This window comes from Suricata suricatta, chromosome 13 (genome assembly GCF_006229205.1).
Source record: "Suricata suricatta isolate VVHF042 chromosome 13, meerkat_22Aug2017_6uvM2_HiC, whole genome shotgun sequence".
NCBI classification, from domain to species: Eukaryota; Metazoa; Chordata; class Mammalia; order Carnivora; family Herpestidae; genus Suricata; species Suricata suricatta.
Genome location: NC_043712.1, coordinates 11,518,114 through 11,539,096, shown reverse-complemented (window position 1 = coordinate 11,539,096; position 20,983 = coordinate 11,518,114). Strand labels below are relative to the sequence as shown.

Here is a 20,983-nt window from a genome sequence, read left to right as displayed (position 1 = left end):
GTTGACTTTCAGAAGCAAATTTCTTTCTTTTTTTTATTTTTTTTCTTTCTTTTTTTAAAATATTTATTTATTTTGAGAGATGGTGAGCAGGAAAGGAGCAGAGAAAGAGGGAGAGACTATCCCGAGCAGACTCCATGATGGCAGTGCAGACCCCAATGCAGGGCTCAAACTCACGAACTGTGAGATCATGAACCTGAGCCGAAATCAAGAGTCAGACTGAGCCACCTAGGCACCCCTAAATTTATTTTTAAAGTTTTTATTAAGGCATCTGAGAAAAACCAGAAATCCTCTTTGCTTTCATAGCTTTAGTAACTATTTTTCTTTAAATAACACACACTTACAATGTAAGGAGCACAATTTCTTTTAGAAATATTTGAGTTTCTCTTATTTCATATATTTTTTAATCTCTATAAGCCAATCAGAATGGAGCTCCACTGAATTTTGAGATCCTATAATAAGAGATATAACCTTTATTCTGTTAATATGGTAGACTACACTGATTTTCATATGCTAAACAAACTTTACATTCCTAGATTAACCCAACTGGATATGATGTATTGTACTATATATATCCTTATTTCAAAATTAAACAGGCTTTTTTGTATGAATAAATATACATAAATAATAATTCTTTATATAATAGATACAGGTCTCTAAATTTTAAAAGTATTATCTTTAGTGTGGGCTTTAATTTTGTTAACTGAAATTTCCTTTAGATGTTGGGTTGACTTTCAGAAGCAAACTTCTCTGCTGTGCAGTGGGCTGAACTTCACCTCTGGGCTGAGGGCTGAACTAAGGTCTTGGTAAGGGGGGCTCTTTCCAGGAAGGGGAGGGAGCCATATGGGATTTCTCTAAGCCACAGGGTACCATGTGGCATTTCCTTTTATCTTACGCTCACTTACTAGCTCTTAATAATTCTTTGTATGAAACTTCCCCTGTATGGTTTGTGTCTCCTGACTGGAGACAAGAGGTCACTAGGTATAGTCCACACTGAGGGGAAGGGGATTACTTAGAGCAGGAATAACAGGAGGAGGGGGTCTTTTCGAGCTGTATCAGTCCCTGATGGTGGTCTGGACCACGTGACTTGCTTCTAAGTAATAATGACAAGAGATGGGATCTTGCTTGCTTCCAAGATTAAGTTACAAAAGATTGACTTCTCTATAGCCACCACTCCTCCCCCACCCCACAGGCTCCCATCCCCAGCCCCAGCCTCAGACTCCTCTTGGTTGCTTAGATGAGCCTAACCACCATATTAACCGTGAGAGGTTCAAGTGGCAAGGGACTGAGGGCAGCCTTCAACCAAAAAACAAAACAAAAAAGAAAAACCCCAAAAACAAGGCGGCCCTCATTGCAACATTATGGCAGGAACTGAATCCTGCCAACAATCCAGGGAGTGGCCCTGGAAGCAGATGGTTCCCCAGGTGAGAAGGGAGGTGACTCAGGCACTAGCCACCTCCCATGAGACCTGAAGCTCAGGACCCATTCACTGGTCATATGCAGATTCCTGACCCACAGAAACTATGGAATTATCAATGTTGTTATGCTAAGCTACTAGCTTGTGGGGTAATTTGTTATGTAACAATAGGTAAGTAATACAAGAGTTATTCCAATTTTCCTTTTGATCTTGTATGTTTTGGTAAATTGTACTTTGAAGGGAATTTGTCCATTTTTAAGTTAAGACTGTGTAAGTCCAGTTTACCGATTTCTTTCAGAGGTATACCAAGCACCTGAATTTATTTACTCATAAAATAACTTGAGAAACAAAAAGCTTATGAAACACAAAAATATGTATACAAATGTTCATAGCAGCTTTATTTGTAATAGTCAAAAATTTGAAACAACTCAAATGCTCTCCAATGGGAGAATTAGTTTAAACAAACTGTTGCACATTTACTACTCAGCAAGAAAAAGGAACAAATTACTAATACATGTGACAATATGGATGGATCTTAAGGGAATTAAGCTGAGTGAAAAAAGCTAATTTCAAAAAATTACATCATATATAATCTCATTTACATAACATGTTCAAAATAACAAAATTATAGAGATAGAGAATAGAGCAGTGGTTGCCAGGGGTTAGGGATGAATGAGGATCAGGGAAGGGGATGGATGGGGATGTAAAGGACTAGCGTGAGGGACCAATGAGATGACGGAACACTGTCACCTTTTTTTTTCCAGTTACCTTAAGATAACTTGTGATGATTCCACAAACCTACATATGATAAAACTGAATAGAGCCACACACACACACACACACACACACACACACATATGCATGCGCATGAGCAAATGAGTGCATGTGAAGCTGGGGACATCTGCCTAAGATATGTAGATTGCTACAAATGTCAATTTCCTGGTTTTGATAATTTTACTATAATTATGAAAGATGCCAGCATTGGGGAAACGGTGTGAAGGGTGCATGGGTCCTCTATTTTTTGCAACTTCCTTTGAATCTATAACAATTTCAGAATACAAAGTTTAAAAATAACAACAGTTGCACTCATCCAGTCTCTTGGGTTAAAATATGTATTTTAGGGGCGCCTGGGTGGCTCAGTCGGTTAAGCCTCCAACTTCAGCTCAGGTCAGATCCCACGTTCGTGGGTTCGAGCCCCGCGTCAGGCTCTGTGCTGACAGCTAGCTCAGAGCCTGGAGGCTGCATCCGGTTCTGTGTCTCCTTCTCTCTCTGCCCCTCCCCCTCTCAATCTCTGTCTCTCTCTGTATCAAAAATAAAACATTAAAAAAAATGTATTTTAAATAGGCATCCCACCCCCTCCCCAACTCTCCATCCAGTTTTCACAAAGGTTGTAAAGACCTTAAGAAAGGGCATATCTAGTTATGAAGACATCTGGTGAGGGTGGGGAAAGAAACCTTTATCCTTAGAGATTAGCAAGCATAAAGGCTCTATGAAGCAAACATGCCTAGCATGGTGGGCAGTGCGGTTGGAGCATAGTCAGCATAGTGAGCGAAGGCTTGGGCTCTCACTCCGATGATGATGCATTTGAAGGGTTTTGAGCACAAGAGTGAAATAATCAGACTTAACAGTTTAAAGAGCTCACTCTAGCTGCTGAAGGAAGGTGAGGGGATAAGCAGTGAGAACAGGAAGCTATTCAGGCTAATTCAGGTGAAAGACTGTAGTGGCTCAGACCTGGGTGGTGAGCAGTGGTCAAATTCTGAATATATTTTGAAGGTAGAGCGAACAGGATTTGCTGCTGGACTAAGTGGAAGGGGCAGTGATTGAGGGGGAAGTTTCTGAAATGGGGAAGACTGGAGTGGGGGAGTGGGGGGATACCAGAAACTCAGTCTGTGACATGTTAAGTCTGAGATGTTTCTTAGGGATCCAGACAGGGATGTCTGGCAGATTGCCCTATCTAAAACCATCCACAGTGCTGAGAATTACTACTCCCACCTTACAAAATCTGATCAGTGGGCTACATTATATTCATTCTGGTTGTATGACTCCTCATTACCTAAATTCACCTTTTACTTCTTGTCTGTCTATCCCTCCAACGATAATTTAAGTTTCATGAAGTTAGGGACCAATGCACTTCTGTATCCTTAACGCCTGGTACATAGTAGATTCTCATGAAAATATCTGTTGAATGTCTCCGAGAGCCATATGGGCCTGAACATTTGAAAACGAATGTTATTTAATACCTCGGCTAAGACAGGTCCCAAATCCACGTTCACTCATTATAGCAGTGGTGCCCAAACTTTTCTGCACATTGGAAGCATTCAGGGAGCTTTGAAAGTCCTGATGCCTTGGTCCCATCTCTAGAAATTGTGATTTAATCCGTCTTGGGTGTGTTCTGTCTGGGCTTTGGGAGTTTTAAAAGATCCCTAGGTGATTGCAATGTAGCAAGTTAAGTTTGGAACCACTGCACTGTGGAATTTTCAATTATAAAATATCTTAATCTTTAAGTGCATGATAATTACTCCAGTAGATATTAACTATAAAGGAAATAAAATCTTCCTGGAATTTCATTTCCTTAAGTTTCCTCTCTTTTGCTTGGATCAACTCTCTCCATGGTTCTTCCTTTTCTTCCTGATTTAAATGGTCCCTCCAGGGCTTACATGAGATTACATGTCTCACAAATACAGGTCTGTTCTCAGCAATGAGGTCTGAGACTCTAAGCCAAATCTAATCCACTGTAATGTGGAGATGTCTAATGTCTTCTCTCTACAACAAATCCTGTCAATGGCTGTCTCCGGCTTTTCAGATCTGCCCCTCTCTCCCTCCATCCCTGCTTGGCCATGCTCTAAACACTTCTTACCTAGATTGCTGACCTGGCTTCTCTACTGGTCTATCTCTAGCCTCACTTCACACTACTACTCAAGTGATTTTTCTAAAATCCCAAATTGTTCAGATCACCTAACTTCTGAGACTCCCTAACAGTCCTTATATCATGGTATTTAATGTCCTTCATAGAGATCCCTACCTACCTCATCTAGCCATGTGAATTCGGGCAAATTCTCTGCCTTGGTTTTCTCACCCATAAAATGGTGACAATAATGGTCCTAGATTTTAATATACCTGTAGCACTTAGCTGTGTCTGGAACATATTAAGTGGTCTAAGAGTTAAATGATTCCTTAAGAACTCCTTGCACTGTAGTAATTAGAGCTAAAACGAGTTCCAATCACCACCATCGATCATTACCTTTGGGAGGTAGAACAGACTTGAGTCTGACTGCACTACTTTATAGCGGAGGGTCTTGGGCAGGTTACAAAACATCTCAGATGCAAAATAGGGATAATATCTATAGTGAAAGACTGTTAAGATGCAGAGCAGGTTGTCATGAAGGTAGGGTAGGTGCTTGGGGTGTTCTCCCTTCTCTCTCTGGTGACATTTTATTCAGCTTACAAAGTCTAGCCTGGAATCATTTCTCGAAGAACCATCTCCTCTGGCTTACCACAACTACCATCTGCCCCATAATCTACCTTTTGGAGTTTCCATACACCTTAGAACATAGCTCAATGAGCTGCTTATTCAGGTCTGTCTTCCCCATTTTCAACACTGTGAGCTTCGGAGGAAGGGTTTGCGTTTTATTGACCTTAATGACCAGCACAGACTGGGGCTTATGTTTATGTGTTTGTCCTATTTCCTTCCTCACCTAGACTGTGAACTGCTAGTATCATCTATGCCCTCATTTTCCATACAGTAAGTACTTTATATTTAAATGACTGAAGTGACTGGATTACAAAACATTTCAACCTTTCTGGTATATTCATTCTTCAGATCCTCCCCTTCCCAGGAATGTATGCATGAGGCAGGCAATTGTTTATTTTAAAAAGAGTTTTAGGGGCTCCCAGGTGGCTCAGTTGATTAAAGTGTCCGACTTCAGCTCAAGTTATGATCTCATGGTTTGTGGTTTCAAGCCCTGCGTAGGGCTCTGTGCTGACAGCTCAGAGCCTGGAGCCTGCTTTGGATTCTGTGTCTTTCTCTCTCTCTCTCTCTGACCCTCCCCTACTCAAGCCACTCCTTATCTCGAAAATAAACAGACATTACAAAAAAATTTTTTAAAGGTTTTTAAGTTACAATCTACCCCCCAAAGTGGGGCTCGAACTCATGACCCCAAAATCAAGAGTCACATACTCTACCAACTAAGTCAGCCAGACTCTCCGAAGCAGGTGATTATTTAAATCTCAAGGAGTATCCTGGTAGCTTAATTAAGCCAAAAGGTATACCAAGGATAGCAATATAACTACAATGCACCATGAACTTAATATTGACACTAAAACAACTTTTAAGGTGGACAAATAATTTTATTTTGTGCATGCAAATACATGTCAAGTACTGCAAACTTTTTCCATCAATTTTCTCTCAAACACTGAAAATCATGATGCTCTATTCTGTGAACAGCCAAAGCTAATATCTCTTCACTTCAGTGCTACAGCAAAAACACACAGAATTCACTCTTTGCTATTCACTATCATCACAACCCTCATTGTTCCATCTCTGCCCTCCCCCCATATACAGGCCTTAGAAGTCCTAGCCTTCCCCCATTTAATCCTATTCCTATAGCACAAAGGGAAACATTACAATTTGGAAATTCAAATTGAAATAAATGGAATAGAATTTATTCCCATATATATTCCCCATTTCATTGTACAGAATTATTTTAAATTATAGTTTTAAATAGAAGCTGAGTATATGCCTTAAAAATGAGCATTAAATCCATCTTAGAGATGGTGCCTGCTTTTTACATGATGGGTGTACACCATCTTTAATTTCATTTACATTTCAATCGAACAATAGATTTGCAAAGAAAATGTCTAATACAGACGTAAAAATATTCACACTAGAGCTTCACAATCGGTTGTACAATTGACAAACAGGCCTCTTTTCCCAAACTTTCCAGCTAAGCAAATTTATAAAATGTAATCAATGCAACAAGAAAAACATTTCTCTTTCATTTCCAGGGAAAAGAATATGCAATAAACAGTATAAATGCAGACAGCAGCGGCTGCGAGCTAACCACGATACTCCCAAGTGGCTGTACAGTGGATATGTGCAGTACAAATAAAAGCCACATGTGTTGTATCACAACTACAGTATAATTGTTTGCCCAGCTAAGAGAATGCATGCACTTCCATGCCTTGGGTTATAAAGTGAGGCCTAATTCTCGACAGATTGATGGAATATATGCAAATGACCTTGGCTTTTGGCAGTACTAAGTGCAGCCAGTGTCTATGTTCCACTGGTTTGAGGATATTTTTAAAATCTCATTTAAAAAAAGAAAAATGGCCAATTTCGGATTTGGGGGAATAACTGCTCTTGGAGTAGAAATAAGACTCCACTCAAATGTGGGGTGTTCTGATCAGTGGCCTTGACTCCTTGTATTCCCTTGCCAGCAAAGGGATACAAAGAAACTGCTAGTATAAAGGAGCAACTAGCAAATGTATTCAATTTATCCAGAAAATGGGATACTCCTTGAGCATGTTCATTTGTGTTCTGCTTCTGCTTGCGGAAGGGGTTCTCATGAAGGAGTTACAGTAAGTGATCCCATCAACACTCTTCACTCACTAAAACACAAGAAAAGTTCTTCCAGGAAACGAATACATAGTTGCAATGCAACTTTTCCCTTTAAGCCTAGTTACTAATACTGGTGACAGTCTGCTCAGGAAATGACACAAAGAAGCTAGGGCAGAAACATTCAGATTAAAAGTTGAAATCACATGCTGGATCTGATCATTACAATTGCATCCCTGCTAACAAGACAACATGAACTTTAACATCTAAAATGCAAGAGCAAGCTAGGTGGTTTTTAAAACGTTTTCAAATGTTTAAATGATCCCATTTTAAATTCCCAGAAATTGCTGTGCATCCTGTAACTGTCTCAAGGCAGCATATAAAATTGGGATGTGCTTTATATACTTGGAATCAATTTGAAATTTGAGTAAACGGGATTAGATCCATACAAATGGAAAATTTCAGTTCTCGTTTGGAGGTGAGGTTTCTTTCATGATTCTCTTGGGAGAGTAAGTAACTACTAGGAAGAAATCTGTGCCACAGATCCAATGAAGTACGACCTTCTCTTGAAAATTATACACACAATCTCCTTGCATGACACTGGCTTATCAGATGGTACTGAAAGGAAGTCATGGCAGGAAAGGCAAGGGAATCTGCTCTGGTCAGGCACCAGTTAGACGAAACACAAAATGATCTCAATTTATAAAATGAAATGACACTACAAAAGAGAACTACTGAATTTTGATTCACAGAATCTGAATGAGGCACATGGACTTCAGAATGGGACTCAGAAACAGAAAAACAAAAACATAAAAAGTAAAACAAACACACAACCCAACATATTCCCACTTTCCAGACCTCAGACTACTTTTTCCTAATTGAACCATATGCAGTTTAGTTACCAACATCACACATTTCCTCTCCTATTGCCTTATATACTGATTTCCAATGTATGTACATTGCAACATGTTGGTAAAAGGGTCAAATGACAGGGAATGCACCCAATTTTAAAAAGTCACATCCTAGGTCTGATTTGTAATTTTTTTGCTCTTTGACATAAGGGAACTTTGTGAGGAAGGATCAGAAAGACTGCCCTTTCTTCTAAAGTGGCAGAAAACCGACGTCTTTCCCTCACATTAAACCCACCATGAGAAACAGAAGATGGCCACTACATAAAGGATGCAATACAGAATAATCCCAACAAAGAAACAATTCCTATGTTGTTAGTGAGAATGAGAGTAAGTTTTTAAGAACAGGGAGTTACTGTTTTATGGGATCACCTGCTGCAAGACAAGCACTATTTTAATATAAATGTTCTGAGACGTACCAATAAGGTTGGCAGGTGTATACATACACTGATGCAAATGTAATTTCACTGGACAAGTAGGCAAACACCTAAGCAGTTTATCCCACACCCCTCCAGCAGAGCACAACCAAGTTTCAAAATTTCAATTTTAAAATTAAAAAGATAAGGTTACATACACAAGATCAATTTATGTAGTATATACTCACCCTCAGAGCGTGCTGAAGATGTTGTGCGCAGCTCTGCCGCACAGAGGGTTCTTTCCCTGAGGGCACATAAGGAGCTCTCCAACTTTAATAGGTCTCTATTTTGTAACAAAATAGCAATTTTAAAATCTTAAAAAAAAATACATTACCTTCAACATGGAAGATCTCACTATTTAAATATCCATGAAATAGACATACTGGTTTGCATATCCCTTTTGGAAATACAAACAGCAAATAAAGTACATTGGAAGCATTTTAATGTAATAAGCACATATTTATAGAAGGGTTCTGATATAAATTATATAACAATCATGTTCCTGTAATATCCTAGGCTAATTTATAAAGTCAGAAATAAGTTAATGTAACATGGTTTAAAACTCTTGTTCCTATTCATTTCAGGTTACACAGCGAAATAAATAAAAGGTCTTTGTAGGGATAGGGAGCACTGGCCATGGCAAAAAGGTACAGTACTAACCGAAGGAACTGAAGTCAAGGCTACTGTGCTGTTATGCTACAAACAAACATCTTCACACATCTGAATGTTAAATAAATGTGTAAGATCTTCCATACTGACACCAGAATATCAAAACTACCCCTTTGTTTCTCAGGTATATTTACAACTTATCAGTCACCTTATGAGCATGTTCATTAAGACAGGTATCAAACACCAGTATTTACTCATTCTGATGAAGAAATTTCAGGGAAATGTCAACCCTCCCGCCCCTGGAAATGTGCACAAAACTTTTTATCAAAATCTTATCTGATACAATGCTGTGGTTTTGTAAAACAACTAAATAGCTCAGACGACCAATAACATGATCCTGTTTAAGCATCTTGCTAGCAGGAAAAGCCCTTACATACAGTACACCTGGTGAAAGATCAGCTTGGCTTAAAATATTCCAGTACAATTTTCAGAGTAAACAACTTCACAGAAGTTAATTAAAAAAATAATAATAAAAGTCAAACTAATCTTAAAGAAACTGGGGAGAAACAAAGACAAACTATAGGTGAGATCACCAGGAAGCAATGCCCAGCTTTTGTTTCCAAATGTCGACTGAAGTTTGGGTTTCAAAAAATACCTCCCCCAAATCTGGGGCATGGCTGGTTGAACATACTGCATGCTTCCAGATGCCAGGTCCAAACACCTTTCAGTCACATTTAGCAGGGCAGAAGTTACTCGTGTTTTTAAGTACGAATAAAGGTTAGCCGATGTTCGATTATTACATGGTTCATAGTCTTATCAACCTAATGGTCAGAAAACAAGGAAAATTAAACCCAACGTGAAATAACAATAAACAATACTTAACCAAGATATTGCAATGAACATCCAAATTAATTAGTTTAAATTAAAAAAACCCAGCAATACCATCTTGTTAGTCAGTGCAAACGCTACATACAGGGTTTTCTCAAGAAAGCTGAAAGCACCTGATTCTTTTGCCAAGTCATCAGATTCAATAATGTACAGGCTTAAATCTGCATTTTAAAAAACTGCCATTACATTAGTGCATAATTTATCAAAATTGTAAAAACGATTCTGCATAACTTAGGAGAATTTAATATCTAGTACATCAGCTGAAAGACTTAGGCACTTGGTTATATATTTAATTACTTACTTCAACAAGTAGCCTGTGTATAAATATTAACAAAGCAGAAACTAGTCTTGAAAAATGGAAAATTAAAAAAAAATTTCAATGCTACAGATAAAAGCACTGCACCACAGTCCTACATATAATGCAGTAAAGAAAGCTAGTATATAACCCTGTAAAATTCTATGGTAAGAACATCTAACTCCACTCTTCAAATTAAAAAAAAAAAAAAAGTAAAGAAAAAATAAAGGAGGAAAGAAGGAAAAAGAAAAAAATCCATGCAAAGTCCCATGAAAAAGATAAATAAAGCAGCTGGAATGAGATGGAAATTTCTCTCAGCAAAACATAAAATAGAAATAAATAAGTTAATTAAGTCTACTTTCACTAGATGTATCATTGTAGGATCCTGCTAGTTTAATAACTGAGTTGTTAATTTTCTATAGAAGCCATTTAAAATAGGAAATGGCTCAGTTACTGCACCGGATTGCTACAAACTCATAAAAAGCTGCTTGAAGCTTAAGTTAAATGTCCAAATTCCAATCACCTCTGGAAAGTGAACGTGTTACCCTAGTAAAGTAAATTTTCTTTTTTTTTCATAATGCTAATGCAAGAGGGCTTGAAGTATCAAAGAGTCCACAGGAAATGGATGCCCCCAGTAATATTCTTTTTTTAAAAAAAATATACATTATATAATATATATTATATATATAAAAAGCTAGTGTAAATGCTTCCATGGTATGGTCACAAATTTGAAAGATGAACCTCCTTTCAGCTGTTAACCATCTTCCCATTTGCAACAGGTTTTAAAAAGTCGTTTTTATCTTCAGACATAACATGAGTTTTCAGAATGAGGTTGCCAACACTGACAGACGTGGTGACGGGGAGGCAACTTGCATTGCTAATGGACACTGGGAGTGGCTGGCTAAAGCAAGAAGTCACCGGCAGAATTGTTTTTTGCTCCTCCCTGGGAGAAAATAAAGGACATTGAAAACAAATTAGCTTAAAGTGAAACCTTTAAAGAATAACTCTTTAAAGAATGACCATACATGCTTAATATTAGTCATGACAAACTTCAAAAACCCCTACCAATGGCATGTCTTGATCACTAAAAAGTATCAGCAGTCACTAAAAAAGTTCTATTTTCTAAAAACCATATTTAAAAAATTAAAATAACTGGATGGGGCACCTGGGTGACTTGGCAGTAAGCCTACTTGGGATTCTCTCTCTCCCTCTCTCTGCCCGTCCTCCACTCACACTCGCTCTCTCTCTCAAAAAAAAAAGTAAACTTAAAAAAATTTTAAATACTGGCTAATTTAAGGCCAAAAAACCATTATGTTCAAGACTAACCCATATTTCTGGCAGTAATTATATAAAATGGCAATATTAAAACTAAGAGTATCTTAACATGATTTAAAAAAATTTTTTTTATCATTTTATTTATTTTCGAGAGACAGAGACAGAGTGTGAATAGGCGAGGGGCAGAGAGAGAAAGAGACACAGAATCTGAAGCAGGCTCCAGGTTCTGAACTAGCGGTCAGCACAGAGCCTGATGCAGGGCTCAAACACACAAACTGTGAGATCATGACCTGAGCGAAGTCGGACACTCAACCAACTGAGCCACCCAGGCTCCTCTTAACACTATTTTTAAAGAGGGAAACCCTCATCTAGATTTTAATTCTCCATTTTGTAGTCTACAAGTGTGCCTACCAGACTGAGAAAGTATAACCTGATGCTGGACCATGAGAACAAACTTTTATACCAATAAAAGGCAAGTCTCAGGCTACTTAAAAATGGACTATTTTGTTCAAGTTTACCTCTCTCTCCTAAAAATTCAGACTGACCCAATCACTGCCCTATAGTTACATAAGGTCTTCACTCACAGGATAAAGCCAAAATTGCAGGTAGCAATGCATCTATTTCTCTTTAAATACTCATACCCTATGTCCATTGGTTATGAATTATCTGTCTAACACTCACAGAATCACATGGTCTTCACCTAAACTCTGTCTCTTCTGTTCCACTGGCTCCTTTTGGTGCTGTTGGACTGGATGCCCATTTTCCACTGCGGTTCCATTCAGCAACTGATCATTTTGAGACATACCCAGCTGTATGTCCAGGATCTCCTAAGAAAATAAAATGTTAATCCTTCAGTATAAAAGTATTTTACACTTCAGTTTCCAATGGAATAAAGCCTCCTAAATATCTAATTGTGGTACTTACTTCAATTTGTTCACCTTGTCCATCAGGTTCATCAGTATCAAGTGCCGAAAGCTCTAACTCAATATCCCTATCAGGCTTAGTATCGCTTGCATCTTCTGTATAATCACTCTGTAATGAAGAAAAAAATGCTGATTTTATACCTGGGGAGGTGGGGCTTCCCTTTTAGATTAAAATTAGAATCCCAATGATTGAAATAAAAGACTATATAAGAAATCTGGTGTGGCAATTTTATTTCTATTCTGAGTTTGAAAAACAATCATCCACCAGAAAATGGAATGCTAACATACACTAGGTAATGGTACAAACTAACACACAGGAAACAGCAAATACATTAAGCATGAAGTTGAACGGTTCAGTTTTTTTACCTCTCCATTTCTCAGTTCAATTTCCTTGCTTAGAAGATTTAAGGTAAGGTGGCGGCCTTCATCCAGGGAATTCCACTTCTGCTGCATGGCCAGAGCATTGGCTTCCCTCTGAAGAAGCAAAGAGTTACTCTTGGCCTATATGGGGAAGGGGTGGGCGGTGAAGGGTAAAGTTAGCTTCCAACCATAGCATTCAACTGCCATTTTATTTTTTAAGAATTCAAAGCTGAGAGACACAGAGACTACCTGCTGAAGTTCAATGCTCAAAAGGTCTCCAGTACTGGAATGCTTTCGATGACCAGATAAATCAGTAACAATGAATCTGTCCCTTTAAAGAGAAATACATTCACAGTTATAAAATTGAAAGAGTTAAGGCAACTAAAGCAGTAATGGCCATACACTATATATGTTTTCTGTAACAGATCAACCCTGAAAGTTTTAGTCATCAAATGTTTCTTTAGAAATGTATTATTCAGCTAAAATCATTAAAGCACACTTCATGAGAAATTGGGGGTAGATCTGTACTCTAAGGATACATACAAATCTGAAAATGGAGAGTCCAAAAGAAGTAAGAGTAACATTACCGTTCAATATAGTGTGCTGATGACGTGGCCTCGTTACCGTACGAACTCCACCTTGAATCAACAGCATTGACATAAGGAACATAATCTGCAAAAATGTAGAAAGAAACAATGATCATAAAAGTAGAAAATCAGTGTATAAATCTGAACATACACTTTTTAAAAAAGATCCATATTTTATCTAATTAGCCATGTTCTTCTGGCTAAACCATTTAATTCTGAGCTCCTGTGATTGGTCAGAGGGAAATGTGCAGTACCTCACAAAGTGAGGATGAAAAGGAACAGTCAGAACACAGCAGGTGAGGTATTAGTTAAGGGGATTACCTGATACGCTGATGGGCTTAGTGGCACTTCCTTGGGAAGCAGTGGCCTGGACAGGATCCGTGGTATGGTAACCTGTACGTGAAGATCTGGAAATTGCACCCCATTTTGAGATAATAGGTCCATCACTAAATGGAATTATTGGGTCTTCTTCTTTTGTCCTTCTCTGAGTTTCAAATAAATGCACTCTTCTCTTAACATCGCCACTGTCCAGGTCCTGCATAAACCAGAGAAAATCAATAAAAGGATTGCTGGCAATTACTTCAGCTAAGAATATAGGTACCTGCTTTCAAAAGACATGTGATCAAATTTTCTGGTAAATTTAACACCAGCAATACATCTCAGTGATAATCCAACATCCACTGTAAACCACCAAACTAGCTCAGATGATTTAAGCATTAAATGTAATTTGTTTCACTTACCTAAATATAACTCTGCTGCTTACAGAGGAGTTATATAGCAACAATATGAAGATGAAAGCATTCAATCATTCTAAAACTTGAGTCAACATGCATGATATCCCCCCAGTCCCCCAAATCATACCATTAATACAGCATTTGAATTAGCAATTACATCTCTGGGCTCTGAATCGATGGCGTTTATACAGGAGCCTATGGTGCCACAAGACCAGGGAGAATAATGAGAAAGATGATCTTCTTCAAACTTTGTACCACTCACGCTTTCAGAGAACTGATTAAAAAAAAAAGAAAGAAAGGCACAGTCAATTGGTACAAAACTGTTAAACTTAAAAACTTGTAACTAATAGAAAGTAACTACTATAGAATATACAGGACTTCATAAAGAACAAATAATATAAAAACTTTCAATAATTAATATAAAAAACTGTAATATGGAAGTTATACTATTTGTATTTACGTTATTTACTATAGAAAACAGAATGACTTCTCTTTTTACTTTGCTCTTTCAATAGTCATAAGGAACCCCTAACTATCAAAACCAATCAACAAATATTTGTAGCATGTCTCTAACATGATATGAAGTACTCCAAAAAATGAAAAACAAGCCCCACACACACACACACACACACACACACACACACACTACAGTCCATGCCCTGGAATAGTTCACAATTCAGAGAAAAGACCAACATGTAAATATGGGAATATAACTGATAAACAATGCAGGACCAAATTTAAAACAAGAACTCAAAGAAGGCTTTCTGGACCTAGAAGAAAAAGCAGACAAATTTTAAAAGGGCTGTCTAAATTATTACAGGATCAGAAGATTAAAGTTGTCAAAATCATTAAATCTAGTGTACTGACTGTATAGATACAAAAAACCAATGCCAAAAAGGTGAAATTATATCTTCGAAGTCATGTTACTAGCAAACAGCAGATCCGAGTCTCAGGGAAATACTTTTTCTTTTTTAAGTAAACTTTAGACCCAACGTGGGGTTTGAACTCACAACCCCAAGATCAAGAGTCACATGTTCTCCCAACTGAGCCAGGCTCCCCAGGGAAATAATTATTCCTTAAAGCATAGTATAAAAAAGCATAAGTTCATTTTTCTATCAAACAAGTGGCAACTCTATCACTCTGTTGTCAGGATGTTGCTTTGAAGAAGTTTCAGTTTGATGAGAATTTGATTTAGTTTAAAAATTCAATGGTTTATGGAAATATTTATGGATGAAAAAATACGTGATCTAGAATTACTTAAAAATAATCCAGTAGGAAGAAGGGGTACAAACGAAACAAGACTGGATGAGTAGGTAACTGGGGTGATGGGTACATGGGGTTTATTATACAATTCCACTTTTGTATATGTTTGAAATTTTTCATACTTTTTTGAGAATGAGTGTGCAAGCAGGGAAGGGACAGAGGGAGAGTGAGAGAGAATCTCCACGCCCAGCACAGAGCTTGATGCAGGGCTCAGTCTCATTACCATGAGGCCATGACCTGAGTCAAAATCAAAAGTCGGACACTTAACTGACTGAGCCACCCAGGTGCCCCTCATAATAATATTTTAAGAAGTTTTTACCTTAGAGCCCATAGGAATGGGAAATAAATCAAACTGGAGGAATTTTAAAAAAAAATAATGGTTTGGTCTACCCATAGAACTGAAAACAACAGGGTACACTGAAATGATCCTGGTACAAAACTTGTTTTGTAACAACGAGAACAATTAACAGTGATGCAAAACTGCACAAACAAAACAGTAGGCGTTACTGCAACTCCTGTGAAGTAGGGAAGAAACGCTTCTGCCAGACCAGGACTCAAATCCCAGCTGCTTATAAACTGAATTTATCACTCTGGGCAAATTACTCTGAGTAGGATTCCTAAGAAACATAGATTTCATACCTGCCTCCTAAGATTTTTGTGAGAATTAAATAAAATAACATTACGCAAATGCTTAGTACAGTGCCTGGCACAAGTAGGTGCTCAATAAATGGTAGATACAAATCTTATTACTAAGAAACAAAAATAAGAAGACCTTTATTGCTGGAGAGACTTTCAATTCTTGGTGAAAAAAGGTCTTAAGACCATTTAAAAACTTAATGGTCTTCAGAGTCTCACAATGCCTAACTGTAGTGCTTATCACACACTCGATGTTCACTGAATTACATAACTTCTTACTAAACCACTGGAAAATACCCAATACAGCTAACCCTGGTTGGAAAGAGTGCTCTGAAGTCAGGTGTTTGACCTATGCTAGAAACATCAAGTGATTAAGACCTTTCTTACATCAGTGCGAAAGTCTACACTGAATAGAGGAGAAGGTGGTGTTGGTGACTGTGTTGCCACAGGAAGAGCTGAAGAGACAAGAGGTGCTTTCTGAGTGTGGTACTGTGCCCACTGCTCTGGCTTTCTTCTTATCTGCTCCTCGCAACTGGTCTTCAAATGACCACAAGGTTCCTAAGGGGGGATAAAAGAAACAATCTTAATCACCTAGGGAGCAGTAAATAAATTTATGTATTCCCTGTGGAAATAACGTAAACAGTTTATATTGTTGGGACAAAAAAAAATACAGTAGGGAAGTCACCTTAGCCTAGTCTTCACACATTTAAATGAAAGGGTTCATGTTTAGTCAAGTGAGCACTCAGTTTTCTGATGTAGAGAAGTCATCTGTATCTGTGTGGGGGTACTGAAGATAGGCCCTGTCCTTGCATTCTGGAGATTCGTCTATACCTTCCCATCAGATTCCTATCCAAGCACAACATTTATTGAGCATTAATATGTATCAGGTCCAGTTCCAAGGGCTTTGTTTTTCTGATTTAATCCTCACAACAGCCTTATGAGGTAGGTACCATTACTGCCACCAAATATGAAAAACCTGACATAGAGAAGTCTAGTAACTTCTGTAAGTCACACAATTTGTTAAGTGGAGGAGCTGGAAACCCATACCTGGGTGGTAGGACACCAACTCTGACAGTGGGCTCTTTACCCACGACACTACAGTAGCAGTCCTATTTCCACTGTCACTTACCCTTGGTAAAGGCACACTTGTCCTTGGCTCACTGGGTGGCTGACAAGCCACTGAATAGTACCCATCTAATGAGTTATATCTTTCCCGCAAAGACGTCTGATAAACAGACGAGTGCATCACATCCATTGGAGGTAAAGAATTACTTCTAATAATGTCATCTCGTTGGTACATAGGTGGGCGCCAGATGCGCCTGCTGTCGTACACAGGAGCATACATTCCAGAAGGTACCGGCGGAACTGGTCCGTACGGCTGCGGAGGAGGAGGCTGGTAAGGAGAAGAGTTCATTCGATCTCGAGGGGAAAATGTACTGTAATGATCGGCATATGGCATAGAAGCAGGTGGGAGGGAGGACTCTGGAACATTATTGGATCTCACAAAGCGAGGAACACAGGGAGCCACACCAGCTGGCACCGTTGGAGGTGGTGGGTAGTATCCTTGAAAATCAGAAAGAGGAATATTTAATGTAATCTTAGTAAAATCTAACATTTTACAATGATTTAACTCCAAATCAGCCTTTAATGTGGGAAAATAAGTTTGGAACTTTAGTTACCCCTGCTTTAGAAAGAAACTACACTATATGAAAATCATTAACATTCACTACTATGTTAATCTCCTCAAAAACACAAAACAGAGCTATTAAGAGATGGCTGGTAAGTTTCCTCCTAGGGCATCTACTCCCACAGGTTTTAGATTAAATAATTAGTTACATTATTGAGTCACAGCTTTGGGGGAGCAGAGGTTAAAAAACCCCTTTCAAAATCTATATAAGTTGTGTATAGTCTTTCCAAAATTACACATAAGTATATATAAACCATACATTCCACAAACTATTTCAAGGGATTCACAGAACTCCCTGAAGCTCATCCACGGGCCCTATATTTGATGTAAAGGAAGGAGAATCTTAAAACTACTGGCATGGGGAATCATTCTCAGGGCAGGAAGAAACTTAAGAGTCATATAGGCCAAAGGATTAGTTTCTTAAAGTAGATATTCTAGATAGATAAAAGTGATTCACTTATGTTCCAAGGACATAAGTGTTATATTAGTTTCCTTTTTTTTCTTAGAATTGTCTAAAATTACTTACCTGTCTGGGGGTACTGTGGGACTTCAAAGGGTATCTGAGTCCTTGGATCTTGAAAATACTGAATGTTTTCAGAATGCTGAGGATATACTGGTACTCTAGTTATAAATGGGCTGGATTTTGGAGGCACAGAATTCAGTTCTGTTCCAACATTAGAAGGCCCAGCTGAGGTAGCCGCTACATTACTTACAGGAGTCTTGGGTGGAGAGCCAATTTTACTGGAGAGATAATTTATCAAGAACAAACAATAAATTACTGTCTATAACTGCTGTCTTCCTCAGTAGGAATTTTTCATAAAATTATGTACTGAAACCACTAATAGTGAAAACTTTAGATATTTCCATACTGACAAATAAGGCAATGAATTTCATTTCCACCTTACACTGCTAAATCACAGGATCATAGTAACAGATCTCATATTCTGGCGAGGGCAAAAAGAAATGCAGACAAAGCCCAGGCATTAAAAAAAAAAGTTCCTATTCAACAAGTTCACCCTTGAACTTATTGTTCAATAACCGTAGTTAGCCCCTGAACAACACAGGTTTGCACTGCACAGGTCCATGTATATGCAGACTTTTTTCAATGAATAGTACTGTAAATGTATTTTCTTTTTTCTAATACTTTTTATTTATTTATTATTAAGTAAACTCAACCCTCAATCTGAGGCTCAAACTCACATCCCCAAGATCAAGAGTTGCATGCTCAACCAACTGAACCAGCCAGGCACCCCTCCTTGTGTTTTTTTGATGACATTTTCTTTTCTCTAGCTAATTTTATGTCAAGAATAGAGCATACAGTACATTCGACCTATGTGTTAACTGATAGTATGTTATCAGAAAGGCCTCTGGTCAATATTAGGCTATTAGTAGTTACATTTTGGGGAAGTCAAAAGTGTCCCCAACCCCTGTATCATTCAAGGGCCCATGGTAGTCTACCAGAATTCTCTGGGACAAAGAAGACAGACAAGTAAAAGAAATCTCTCTGTCTCTATTAAGAGACAGATGGATTAAAATGTAAACTCCTTGAGGAAAGGCCATTTTTGTCCATTTTGTTAACTGCTGTCTCTACAGAGTTTTGTTAACTGTTACATCTAGAAGAATTCCTGGCACACAGTAGTCACTCAGTAAATATCTGCTGAACAAATGAAATAGTTCCTGCCACACAACAGGTAGACAGTAAAGAGTAAGTGGACGAGTGAAATGCCAACATATGGTTACTCCTTCAACTGATGAAGAACAATATGAAATGAAACAATGAAGAACAATATGAAATGAAAAAATAACAGCTTTTTTTCTTGGTTATCCAGGGATTCTCTTTGTTGACAGGGAATCGGCTCCAGAGGATCTCACCATGCCTTTCTCATGGCCTATTGAGAAGTCAAACTGTGGCAGGGCTTAGACATGCGGTGACTACAGAAAAGGAACTTGTTAATGATGCAGAAATTCAGTATGTTGCATCCCAAGTAGATTAGAGGGTTTTTCTCAAACTAGAGAAGCCCTTTTAAAGCTAGAATATAAACAAGGAGTATGGGCTGCTTTTAAGTCTAGCACAGATTAGTCTAACAGATGTTTATTTCTGTGTGTAAAATGGAAATAACTAAGAAACTGTGGATAATAATAGCAGATACAAATTTATGACTTACAGTTTAAAGATATTTTAGGGCTATGCTTATTCTTTGCACTTAAAGGCAACAAAAAAAATGATTAGGATTTCCTTGTAACAGTGATGTAACTCTTATCGAGCAATTACTGAGCACATTCCAGGCTCTATGCTACATGCTTTACATAGATTATCTGGTCCTTTCATATCAAAATGTTATATTCTGTAAAACTTGGATAAGTACTTTGAAATGGCAAATTTTAGAGGCACCTGGGTGGCTCAGTTGGTTAAGCATCCGATTTTGGCTCAGGTAATGATCTTGGGGTTTATGAGACAGCCCACATCAGGCTGTCTGCTGTCAGCAGAGCTCCCCCTTCAGATACTCTATCCCCCATCTCTGCCCCTTCCCTGCTCACACTTCTTTTCTCTCTCTCAAAAATAAACAAACATTAAAAAGGGGGGGGCAAATTTTTAGACTTGTCAGCAAAGCGGCATCAACATTCACGACAAGATTCATAGCCTCATTGAGACATTCAAGTTACCCACAAAAATCAGACTTTAGGAAACAGCTAACCTTCTGCCACATTCCAGACACACAGCTAGATCACTACAGCTGAAGCCTACATGGCTCTCAGGATTCCAGGCTCTCCTTCGAAGCCCCCCTCTCCTGCCTACCTGATTTTGCCAGGGCCGCTTCCTGTCCTGATGAGGTCCTTCCTTCCCAACTATACATACTTTTGGAAACAGCTCAGGTCTTCCTGAGCTTACCTTACTTCTAAGGAGTCTTCCATAAGAACTCATTATAGAATATTATCATTTTTTGTGTTTCAATAATACTTGGAACGCAACTCCATTATAGTACCAATCAGAATATATTATATGATGACTGTTTACATCTCCCTGCAAACCACACTGTCAGATCCTTAGAGGCAGGAAGTAGTAGTATTTTGTTCATTTTCATTACTTCAACCAACTGGTTGGCGTTGGGCACACAGAAGATCCATAATTTTTGAATAAATAATAAATGATTTATTTAAAATTTTTTCAAGTTGTTCCTTTAGTCTATTATTTAAAAAAACTGAGACAGGATTTACTTTTTGAGGTGTACAGTTCAGTGATTTTTGGTATATTCACAAAGTTCTGCAACAACCATCAACACTACCTCATTCTGAAACACCTTCATCTGCTCTGAGAGAAATCTCTACTCATTAGCAATCACTCCACAGTCCCTGGCAACTACTCCTCTACTTTCTGTCTCGATAATCTGCCTATTCTGGATACTGACATAAATAGAACTCTGTAATATATGGCC

The 20,983-nt window shown here is 38.2% G+C and overlaps 1 protein-coding gene across 3 annotated transcripts in view; it reads right to left on the bottom strand.

Moving 5' to 3' along the window:
* Window positions 1–5,740: 5,740 nt before the first annotated feature.
* RC3H2 (ring finger and CCCH-type domains 2) overlaps window positions 5,741–20,983 on the bottom strand; it is a 50,397-nt gene continuing 35,154 nt past the window's right edge. The window contains exons 11-22 of one of the 3 annotated variants that reach the window (XM_029920129.1): window positions 18,076–18,290; window positions 16,992–17,425; window positions 16,250–16,420; window positions 14,091–14,237; window positions 13,551–13,764; window positions 13,230–13,314; window positions 12,892–12,973; window positions 12,649–12,783; window positions 12,284–12,391; window positions 12,041–12,186; window positions 8,481–11,027; window positions 5,741–7,021 (exon numbers count right to left, since the gene is read on the bottom strand). In XM_029920129.1, the coding sequence (XP_029775989.1) occupies window positions 10,832–11,027; window positions 12,041–12,186; window positions 12,284–12,391; window positions 12,649–12,783; window positions 12,892–12,973; window positions 13,230–13,314; window positions 13,551–13,764; window positions 14,091–14,237; window positions 16,250–16,420; window positions 16,992–17,425; window positions 18,076–18,290 (1,933 nt within the window). In that variant the 3' untranslated portion in view covers window positions 5,741–7,021; window positions 8,481–10,831. Of the gene's footprint in view, window positions 7,022–8,480; window positions 11,028–12,040; window positions 12,187–12,283; window positions 12,392–12,648; window positions 12,784–12,891; window positions 12,974–13,229; window positions 13,315–13,550; window positions 13,765–14,090; window positions 14,238–16,249; window positions 16,421–16,991; window positions 17,426–18,075; window positions 18,291–20,983 lie in introns of those variants that run through there. The other 2 variants (XM_029920130.1, XM_029920131.1) reach the window with 2 other exon arrangements.